Source organism: Pyxicephalus adspersus, chromosome 1 (genome assembly GCF_032062135.1).
Source record: "Pyxicephalus adspersus chromosome 1, UCB_Pads_2.0, whole genome shotgun sequence".
Taxonomy (NCBI): Eukaryota; Metazoa; Chordata; class Amphibia; order Anura; family Pyxicephalidae; genus Pyxicephalus; species Pyxicephalus adspersus.
In genome coordinates this window covers 133650823-133662731 of record NC_092858.1, presented here as the reverse complement: position 1 = coordinate 133662731, position 11909 = coordinate 133650823, and the positions used below count along the sequence as shown (strand labels likewise).

Sequence of the window (11909 nt, the reverse complement as noted above, 5' to 3'; positions counted from 1 at the left end):
TGGCCATGATCCTGTCTTACTTTTGAATGATAGTATTTTTTAAACCTCTCTAGTTCTAGGCTCTGGTTGCTTAGTCCTAAGTGTGTTACCTGCGACATTACCAAGCTATACGCTGTCAAATCTTGACCATGCTTCTTGTCTATGCTGCCCTGACCTTGGATTGCCTAGGCTTTGTTTCTCTTTAGCTGTTTGTCCCTGACCTTTGCCTGTTGTTTATGGTCCTTGCTGAGATTCCAGACTACCTAGTACCTGACCTCTGACTTTCCCTACACCAAAGCCATCCGCTTGCCCCTGGTGGAGAAAGCCCAGGTGCCATAACCTAGTGTTCATTCTGCAGCAAAGTAGTCACTGGGGTTATGACCCTTTTGTGGGGTGCTTTGGTGAAGACCAAGAATCCTGTGTCACCTGTCCCTTGCCTGATGTAAAGTTTGAATTAGGGAGGCCAGCTGAGTCAACAACAGGACACAAGAAGGTGTTTATATAGAGTTGCTCAGAGAAGAATTAGACCAGGCCTTTCTGAAGGTCCTAAACTGGGGCAGAGGAGTCATCCCCATGTAAATCTCAGGGGCTAAGGAATAGTTTGCTGTCTTCTGATAATGGGGGATCCTGTAACTGGATAAAAAGCCTCTGCACAGACTTTTCTTCCTGGGTCATCAGCAGCAGTGTGGATTGAGATGGACTGTACCTGCATATCAGAGTAATCCAACAAAATCTTGTGCAGTGAGCTCAAGGTGGAAGCGTCAAGTGCCGGAAAACTCTGAATTATCGTGTGTGGTTCCCGAGCCTTTTCTTCCCAAAGCACCACACTCCTGGGGTCTTTCTGGCATCAAGATTTGCCCATGTAAATGGTAGTCTGAAGTGCAGGCTTTAATCTGTGTCCGCTTGCAAAGTAATTTTTTCTTTTGGCAGAAGTCACTTAAACCTTTTCGAATTGTATCTTATCAATAAAGCATGTCAAATTAGTAGATACATGTGTCTATAAGACATAGAAAGTGAATCATTTTATAATATAATGAAATTTGCATCATTTTAGATTTCAAAATGTTTCCAAGAATTTTTTGTTACGGATGATTTGCTGTTTGAAATTCATAAAAAAATGAAGACAAAAATTTCATCTGATAGTGAGAGTAAAATTGTATATTCCAATCCTGAAGGTAAAGTTTATTTCAGTAAATTTCCAATGCATATCACATGTAAACCTGTAGAAAATGTCCATACCATACATATAGTGCATAATAACGCTAAAAATATGATTTATGCACTAGCATACTACCAATGTATCTGGTATCTGCTGCTTTTTATTTTAATTATACTTCTAGGAATTACCTGGTGATGCTGCCATTTACCCTTCTCCTGTTTCATTTTGACTACACCAATCAGGGAAGATCCACACTGGGGTGGTTAGTTTGCATTGATGAGGTTGCTTCTCAAAGCTACAGGATTCCATCCCAAGAGCATTCTTTTCAATCTGTAGTCAGCTTTGCAGTCACTTCTGCTCTGCTCAGGTTGGTTGACATCTGATTTAGGCAGAAACCTTTCTATCTTCTACCTAGGGTTGATTCTGCATAGTGGAACACCTTTACATCAAGCAACTCCCCCTCCCATATCAATGTAACCATTACTCACCCATTCAGGGAAATGATGAGAAGAGCAGACATAGTCACATGACTGCTAAATAAAAGTTTACAAAAAGTACCAGATAATTTTTTTTTTCATGAATGAATAATCGAATGACTGCTCTAAAAGGCATCCTATTGTGATTTACAATATATTTCTTAACGTGTACGGTACTTTAAATGGTTCAATGGCACTAAAGGATTAACTTTGTCTACGATTTTTGTAGGCTCTCGCTACTGATTAGTCAGTCTGTAGAAAATTGTCAGAATTGAAATTATTACTAAAGGCAATGGGGCATGAGCATAGATTGTATTGCTTCACTGCTATTCTTGTGGGGCACTTCATGTGCATAGATCTGGGGCAAAGGCTAGCAGGGAAAAACTATAAAGTTCTAAAGTGTGCATTGAAATAGACTGGGCAGGAGGGTACAGGCATGCAAAATTGCTATAGAGGAGTTTACCTAGCAAGGATAGCTAAAAGCAAATATTGGTCATTGGACTTTGTTACCCCACAGGTGCTTAAGTACGAATACTAACCTGCCAATTGCCAGATTCTTTCAAATAAAACACTTGCAAATGAGTGTTTGTTAAGACCCTTAACAGTGCAGTCCTGCTGTCCGCAATGTCCCTGGAAACAGTTAGTGAAGTGAAGCATCTAGCACAAAAAGCATTTTGGCCTTAGTCCACCTTACTACCTGTATTAGTGGCTTTTCAGGAAACCGAAGAGTAAAAAACTCCCTAAAGGTGGTAAACTAAAAAAAATAAAAAGGAATTGGTGACCCTGCATCTCCGCCAGGTAAAACCCAGCAGTGGTAAAACCACCAGTTTGAGTGAAGCTCTGGTTTTGCTTAGTGTGTGTATTTATTCTCCTAGAAGAGGAGATTTAGCATGCCAGTTACCTTGCAACTGGCCCGGTATTATGCAAAGCCTCCATCCAAAGGACCAAATGCCTTCCTTGTCCCCCGCTCTGCCCCTGCATAGGCTGCTACACATTACACATTTGAAACCATATACTATTATTCTGCTTTCTTTGCTCAGCAAGCTGATAAACAACCTATAGAGGCAACTGCAGGTTAAATAAACTTATCAGTAAACTTACAAGTAATAGAAAATATTGTTTTTGAATTAGTTGGGCTTTAAAAAGATTGGGAGTGCATAACATTTTATTTTCTTTTTTTTTTGTAAGGAAAAAACAACACTGCTGCTGAAAACCTTCAATGTTATGTATATCATGTTTCTATCATTAATTGTTCATGGACAGTTGGTAGAGAAGCCCCAAATGATACCCAGTACCAGTTGGCTTTTAGGCAAACACAGCACCCTCAGGGGTAAGCATGTTTTTCCTTCACTTTTTTTTAATCATAGATATTAATACATAACAGCATGTTTGTGCTTTTAGGTTTATATTTATAATGTATCCATTAGGCTGATCGTTTGCTAATGCTGATCATTTCTTGGTGTGTACCAGGGAAAGTACCTGTACAGAGCGCACTTCTAAGAAAACAGGAAAGCCAGCCATTTGTTTAGATTCTACAGATGTGAACACACATTGTCAACCATCACAGACATTTGTACCTCAAAGTTTTTTTATTCATTCATAAAAAAAAAAACTGGCTGCTGTTACTTAACATTTTACTGCATGCCGCTAAATCACACCTATTTGTGTACTTGAGCACTATCATTTGACAAACATATAAACGCCCACTTTGATTCTAAAACAGCTACAAGCGCTAATGAACAGGGATTTTTTTCACCCTTGAAACCAATTGAGATTTTCAGTGTGACTGCACTATAGGTTATTAAGACTGGCATTGAGCTTGTAGTGCAGTCTCCACGTACTCGTGCCCACTACATATAGCATTTCGCCCATGGGTGCTCGTAGAGAATGAATGGGAGCTGCAGTAAGCCGTTCAGTACCCCCCCCCACACACACACACACACTCACAGTGCCATCCACTGTAAAATGGCTTAGTGTGGAGCAAAATATTTTTGTTGTTGGTGATTATTCTTTGATTTCCTGGAGGTGGATTCACAGCACCTAAAGTTAGATGATTAGGTGATTTGTTCGGTTGGTAATCTGATAAACTTAATGAACTTGTTGCCTCCATATAGTATTTTTAGAAAAATAATCTGATGACCTACTAGCACCTCCTGGTGTTTTTTATTGTTGGAGCCCAGCAGTCTGATTTAGCAGTGCCCAGGTCTCTCACTGCAGATATACATCTAAGGCTGTAGACACAGTAGGGCCAACGCATACTCAAATGCCAGGAAGTACACTGCTATACAACACTTTTTGTAATTCAGGACAAAATATACACTTGCAAAAATATAAGAAAGGAATTCAATTGGGATAAAGAAAAACATAAAAGCGGAAATCCAAAAAGGCCTGGAACAGGAGAACGTAAACAGGGCTAGTGGAAGGCCTTCATGACTGGGAGGGGATAGGGAGCAGACAGTTAATGGGTGGTTTTAGGGGAGGTAGTTAGTCAGAGTAAAGGGTAAAGTAGTAGTGGGAAGGGAAAAGAAGAGTTAAAAGGGGGGAAATTGAAGGGGTCAAGTATTCAGCAACAGGATAGAGAGAAGAAAATTAAACCACCCACCCGTCCCTGTGTTTTGGTAAAGCAGACTGTATTTTGGTGGGAGAATGTGGTGAGGTTCTTCGAGGGAATTTGGTTTTGTGTAATGTTTTCACTGGGGGTGACAGACCCATCTATAGTGTGAGAGTCTCTGGAATTTTGTAGGTACAGGAAGGATTGTGTGGTTTTGGATTAAAGGGCTGCAAATACAGGTGGTATGGTTCCCGAGCTGGGAGGTTGTGGCTGGGAGCATATATATCACAGTGGTGCAGTCCCAAAAAAGGGGGTAAAAGGTGGACCTTTGAAGACCAGTAACCAGAGGTTTAACTAGGTATAAGGTTAAAAGGAGGTTGTTTAAATTATGTTTATATGGTTGTTATGGTAATGTTATTTAATGTTGTTTTATTGTAATTTATGGTTATTTATGGTTTATTTAAAGTTTTTGTAATAAAAGGACTACGGGCCATTTAAAGAATGTTGTTGTTGTATTATTTATAATGTGGAGGGAGGGTACTGAATGCGGGTCTCTGTGGTCACAGTCATGTAGCTGAACAGCAGTAGGCTGGATAAGCAAAATGTAAAAATGTATCTAAATGTTAAATATGTTATTTGATTCATATTTTTAATTATTTTGTTTATATTTCAATAAGAATTCAGCAACGAGTGTATGTAGCTTGTGAAAACTACAGTAAAGATTCATTTGGAAGACAAGTAGGATGTATTTTGAAATCTCCAAAACTTCGTTTTGATGCGAGCGTTTATGTACAACTAGTGGGATCAAGTAATGAAACATCAATCCAGTTCATTGATCGAGTATTTAAACTGGATAATTTTGGTAACATGATGCATTTCTGCTCTTTTGTATTGTGACATAATGTTCCAACCAATTATATGAGGGTCAGCATTCATGTAATTTTTTTTTCAGTATCTTTACTATCGAGCCTTATTGTATACAGTTTTCTCAGGTTTGCAGCCTCATAGTCTACTTAAGGAGTCAGGCTGACAATACCGCCACTTATTAAAAGGCAAAGGTTTGGAGCTGTCATGCTGCAAGAGAAGTGCTATAGCATGCATGATATTCAGATAGGAAATGTTTTAAAAGATTTACTAAACTAATTATCAAGAAGGCTGTTTATAATTATTGGCATGTTGATGTTTATGTTTAAATTAGGTTTAAGGTGTTTGGGTTTCATTCTTGAAAATTAAACTACTCATTTATTTTGTGACATAGTTCAACGAATTGAGAGTATCATTAGGAAAATGGAGTTAGCCTTTTATGTCAATGCTCTCCAGTCTGATTCCTATGCTCTGTGTTTTAGCCATCAACCCCGATAGGATTAGTGCAGCACAACTGTAACAGTAATATTGCTCTAATGTATTTACTAATACGACCTACAAACAGTGTGAATGCAACTTGTATTTACAGTAAAAAAGCTGAGTTCCTGCAGCATAGGTTAGGACACATATATCAAATTAATACCCCATTCAAATCCCTAAGAGAGGCTAGCCAACATAAGTTTTACGAGTCTTGGATAATGCATAGCTACTCCATTTCTCACTGATGGTATATCTTAAAAACCAACTGGTATTTTCATTTTTTAAATAAATTGGGAAAAAAGTTCAAGTACAGCTTTTCTAGTAAGTATTGGGAAATCTTGTCAGGAAAATATCTTTTAATAAACACTAAAATAATAAACTTTATGTTCTCTGAATATATGCTTTACTTTTCTTCTAACTATAGTCATCTTTTTTTATATATATACTTTATTTACCAACCTTTCATACTCTGCACTAGCATTTGGTAGATCACTAACAACTCTTTGTGTTTCTAGTAATCTTAGATCCTCCAAGAAATATAAGCCTGATTTACCATCCAAATGAACTTAAAATTACATGGGAGACCCCAGAAACATACAGCAAACGAGGGAACCATTTTTTCACATACAGTGTTAATATTAATGGGGTAATATTTTCTATTTCAGTCACTTCTGTTTTTATTCAAACTATTAGAAATGTGAATGAATGCTGTTCATTTATAAAGCAGTAAATCTGGGATTCATGGTGGAGAAAGCTTTCCATGCTTTCATTGGAAGTGACTGATTCTCCACCAAAGAAAGTTGAACAGATTCACTGCTTAAAAAAAAAAAAAAAAAAAAATATATATATATATATATATATATATATATATATATATATATATATATAGAATGAAGTTACAAGTACATCCACCATGTGGGTAATTTCCAAGAATGTAAAAAAACAATTTCATAAAATCAATTTTTATTCCACAAACAATAAAATACCATGACAAAAAAATCTAAAGAGCATAATTATGTAAGCAAAATGTACAATTACACAGCATGCTACACATTATCAAACCTTTTCCCCCACAGACACAACTAAACACAAACTGCAGCTATTACACATATTGTCTTTTGTCTTAAATCAGCAACTCCTGCCCAAACCAGTACAAATTATAACATTAAAATGACAGCTAAAGCCTGCATCTGCCTATTATAGGATTAGGGTTGGGTAAACATCATGTAGTGCAGGTGTACAATGGGATACCTGTCAGGTTGCCAGCCCTAAACATGAATACATGGGTGCTCAACTGCTCATTGGGGCACTATGAGATAACCTGCTTTATAAACCCAATTTTGGTGGTATTTGGGTATAACTGAACTCAATATACAATGTTTTTGCCAAATTCTGATTGGCCTCAATCCAAACAACACTAAACATAGATAAGGGAACCCTGTCTGATTGGTGGTTGTGTTTCAATTAGCCAGCACTGGGAGTGTCTGCACGACACCTTCCCCTACCTTCTCCATTGTCTAAACATGAACAATAACCTGAGGGTAGCTTTAATGGACGAGGATCATATTTACATGCCTAATTGTATCGGCTGTTCAGGACAGGTGTTACAATATATTTTAACCATTTTTCATTTCAGGAAGAACACATTACAGGAGAACAGTCTTTCATAACACAAAATTTGCATTTGAATAAGAAAGTGAATGTCTCTGTGAGAGCAAAATGGAGATACGATAATACTAGCATGTGGAGTCGATGGAGTGAATCACATGTAGAAGGCAAGTTTGGTTACCGTAGTGCTACTGTTTTACTACCTACTTACTTACTTACTTACTGTTACCTTATAGACATATGCTAGACAAATGCCAAGAATGTATTCTAGATTTAGATAAACACTTTCTAGAACCTAAACCATATCCTGATAATGCATACAGCAGTAATGTTAAGCAGGATTAACAGCTGTTACAGTGTGATAATATAGTTAAAGCATCAAGCAGCAATGACATGATTATTTTTTCTTGGTATTACCATATTCCTAAAAATGTTAGTACAGTAATGTAATGTTAGTACAAAAGATCAGGACGACTCCTAGGTATGAATGGGGCTTCCTTGCTCCCTCCTGTGCAGGACAGAGGCATTAAGGGGGGGAGGGGGCAGTTTGCATGATTTGTAGAAGAAATATTTTGATGTTTTGCAAGCTCTTGTAATTCTGCAGTTGTTTCTTTTTGCATATCAAAGCACAGCTTGCTCCAGAAGTTAATTATTTTTTTTTCACCTTGTTTGTTAATAACTCAGAACGGATTTTATATAGTAACTGACTTCACACTGCCTAATAATATGTTGAGACAAACACCTGTCCTAATTGCAGTTATTAAAATGATGTACCTGTTCCAACCTACATACAAATTCAACTTAGGAACGAACCTACAATCCATATCTCGTATGTAACCCGGTGACTACCGTGTTTCCCCGATTATAAGGCATCCCCATCAAATAAGCCACCCCCCGATTTTTGCTCAAACATTTAAAATAAAGCACCCCCCTAGAGGCCAAAAAAAAGTGAGTCAGTGATCAGTAATCACATGGGCTCAGAATGTATTTCTTTTTTCATTCGTTTTACATAATAAAGTATTTTGCAGTTTGAGGTTGGTTATGATGAATCATTTACAGCTACCCTGTTTCCCCTATGATAAGGCACTGTCTTATATTTTTTGAAATGCCAAACTATGCCCTAGGTCTTATTTTCAGGGGGATGTCCTATTTTTAGGTAAAAGTATGTATCTTGGTTTTTATTCAAGTTGATATTTATTCAAGTATATCTGATATATTCCCAAAAGACATAAACTGAGTGAAATTTTACGTTTGTATTCCTTAGAAGATGATTCTCTACGTTTTACATCATTCCACCTTCTACTAGCACTGGGAAGCATATCATTTGTGATTATAATGCTTCTTATTTTCCTATGTCAAAGGTAAAGTACTAAAATTATCATGAAATCATTGTTTGTCCGAATATTTTCATTTTTTATATATATGATTAATGTGAACAAATACAAAAACATATTTAAATAAATATTATAAGATGTAAATATGACAGCAGTTTTTTTAATACACCAATAAAGGTTGTCAGCAAAAAAAAACTTGTTAAGGTACCATTGTTTATATTGTACTATATACTTATGAATATCATTGTTTATAATACATGTAGGCACAACAATGCATTAATAAATACAACCATTATAATCGTATGAAAAACATTCACAAATCATTTTTTAATTTTTAAACTTTTCTTAATGCAGTTTTTTTTTTGGCAATCACACCTCATGCATATCATATCTTGCATTCTTCTTCTCCCTTGGCAGAGTGATGTCTGAATAGTAAGCAGGAAGGCAGTGTACTTATGTCATACACAGCAGGGATTTTGTCATTCTATACAGCAGGAATCAGGGCATGTGGAAAGAACTAACCACTGAAGGTGTGGGTATGGTATCCTGAATCTCAAGAGGGTAAGCCCAGGAACACAAACTGACTATGCCAGCACAGATCTGGTTTAGTGCCACCATGGTCAGAATAAAAACAGAAACCAGGGATTCTGGCAGGATAATCAGAAAAGCGCACAAATCAGTGCTGCTGCCATATCACAGCAAGATGTGATCTGTAGGGTATTTTTGTTAAAAAAAATGTTTTTAAAGAATTTACCCTATTCTATGTTGGCTCCCCTTTTAGATTTTAAGGAATCGTGCTGATAATGGGTTTGGATACTCCTGGCATATAGTAACCAAGTCTCTGGAGTTTCGCAGTTTATAAGCCTTTGGGGTTGATTTATTAAACTCTCTAAGACTGGAGGAGATTACCTATCATTGGAGAACCTGGGTGATCCAGCAAATCTGCAATTGATTTATCAAAAATTAATTGGTATTAGTTGGCAATTGTTTTAAATCTTTACCCAGAGCCGTTCCAGGTTTGTTGGATCACCTATGTTCTTCCATGAAGCCTTTAACACCCCTAGCGGTAATCCTGAGTGACTCGGTGTGAATTTTCCTTGCAAAAAGCGGTAGTCCCGAGTCACACTCGGGGTCGTTAAAAACGCAGAAAAAACACCTGCCTTGCTCCGTTGTCTTCTCCCAGCGTCCTGCTGGTCCCTGCAGGTCCTTGGGAAGCGTCCTCCCTCTTCGATCCTCTCCCGGTGATTGCAGAGACGATCTCTGGGGTTTCCCGGTGACGTCGGTGCATGTGCCGGCGGGCGGAGCAGCAGTTAATTCAAATATTACTTCAATACAAATAGCTGTATTGAGTCCAATACAAAGAGCTCTTTAGATAATGTATATAATTATATTATACATATAAATAAATAATATACATGCTACTGTGCAGTTAAATTACCTGTTTCACTATTTTTTTTTTCTTTAACAGTTTTTTGTGTTTTTTTTTTTATTTAAAGTTTATTAATAAATTTATTTTAATAAAAATAAATTTATATAAATTTAATATTTATATAAATTTAATTTAATAAATATTGGACATATTCGGTGAGTTATTCTCGGTAAGAATAATAGGCCTACAATGTAAAATAAATTTCCATGCCAAAAAATGTAACGCTTTTTGTGTGAAAATACGGACTGAATTAGAATGCTAGGAGGGGTAATAGATTTTGACACTGTTGATCACCCCCTTCTAATACAAATCATGCGCTCCATTGGTATCAGTGACACTGCTCTTTATTGGTTTGCTTCCTATCTGTCTGACCACTCCTTTCAAGTTTCTTTCAATGGTAATTCCTCCTAGCCCATTCTCCTCCCTGATGGTGTTCCCCAAGGGTCAGTCCTTGGACCGGTCCTCTTTTCTCTGTACACCTCCTCTCTGGGTAGTCTCATATCCTCCTTTGGCTTACAGTACCAACTGTATGCTGATGACACACAAATATATCTGTCCACCCCTGACCTGTCTCCCTCAGTCCTGGATAAGGTCTCATGCTGCCTATCAGCCATCTCATCATAGATGTCTGACCGATTCCTGAAACTCAACCTGGATAAAACAGAACTCATCATCATCCCCCCCTCAAATTCCAAATCTCCCCCTGACATATATCTAACTGCTAACAACACTGTTATTTGGCCCTCCCCTCAGGCACGTTGTCTTGGTGTCACTTTTGACTCTGCCCTCTCATTTACCCCCCATATTCAGAACATTTCCAGGTCCTGTCACTTTCACCTACGCAACATCTCCAAAATCCACCCCTACTTGTCCCCTGAGACAACCAAACTCCTTGTACATGCTCTTATCATCTCTCGTCTGGACCACTGTAACATCCTTCTCGCTGGTATTCCACTAACCCGACTCTCTCCTCTACAATCTAATATGAATGCTGCAGCCAGACTCATCCATCCTTCCCTCCGCTCCTCTTCCGCTGTATCTCTTTGTGGTTCTCTCCAGTGGCTTCCATTTCACCTAAGAATCAAATTCAAGCTCCTGTGCTTTACCTTCAAATCCCTACACAGTTATTGTCCCATTTACATTCCTGACTTGGTAAAAAATACTCCCCCAGCCGCTCTCTCCACTTCTCCAATGACCTACTAATGACTTCCTCACTCATAACCTCATCACAGGCACTGATACAAGACTTCTCTAGAGTTGCCCCAACTCTCTGGAATGGTCTTCCTAGTCCGATTCAGCTTCCTCCTACTTTCTGCTCATTTAAAAGAGCGCCCCTACCCATCTTCTTCTGTCTTTTGAAACCATCACTACTTCTCACCACTACATATCTCCCATCCTATTGTGTGTAAATTCCCCCACCTACTAGATTGTAAGCTCTTTGGGGCAGGGTGCTCTCCTCCTATATCACTGTGTGTATTAGTCTGTCATTTGCAATCCCTATTTAATGTACAGCCCTGCGTAATATGTTGGTGCTATAAAAATCCTGTTTAATAATAATAATAAATTAATTATAATAATATTAATAATAATAATAATAATAATAATAAATAATAATAATAATAGATCAGGTCCAATGCCTCTAACAGTATTTTTTGTTTAAATAATTACTTTTTTTGTAAAAGCCTCTTTCAGTTTGCAGTGTTTAGGGGACAGAGGAAATGTTTATTAAAATGTTGTCCTTTGCTTTTTTTTTCCCTTAGGCTGGTGTGCCATGTAGTGATATATGGGCATTTGGTTGGGAACATGTATCCATGTGTAACACCAAGATGTGTGAAATATTTGCAGCTGTTGAGGAGCAGTGAAGAAAGTTTAGGAAACATATGCTGATTAATTAAGTGACCCTGCACTGACCGCTGTGTTTTTTTACCTTTAAGTAAAGTTCCTAGACTGGCAGGCTAACTCAGAACCTAGAGAGCTAGGTCCTCCTAAATGTCATGTTCCTAGAAACATTTACAGACTTTGTGCACCA

The 11909-nt window shown here is 37.7% G+C and overlaps 1 protein-coding gene across 8 annotated transcripts in view; it reads left to right on the top strand.

The window, feature by feature from the left end:
• The window catches only part of LOC140341841 (granulocyte-macrophage colony-stimulating factor receptor subunit alpha-like), a 29054-nt gene that overhangs the window by 11025 nt on the left and 6120 nt on the right, over window positions 1-11909 (top strand). For 7 of the 8 annotated variants that reach the window (XM_072427758.1, XM_072427774.1, XM_072427750.1 and 4 more), the window contains 6 exons: window positions 1034-1154; window positions 2803-2944; window positions 4843-5027; window positions 6025-6155; window positions 7146-7284; window positions 8382-8478. In XM_072427758.1, the coding sequence (XP_072283859.1) occupies window positions 1034-1154; window positions 2803-2944; window positions 4843-5027; window positions 6025-6155; window positions 7146-7284; window positions 8382-8478 (815 nt within the window). Of the gene's footprint in view, window positions 1-1033; window positions 1155-2802; window positions 2945-4842; window positions 5028-6024; window positions 6156-7145; window positions 7285-8381; window positions 8479-8868; window positions 9013-11909 lie in introns of all 8 variants that reach the window. The other variant, XR_011922955.1, reaches the window with a different exon arrangement.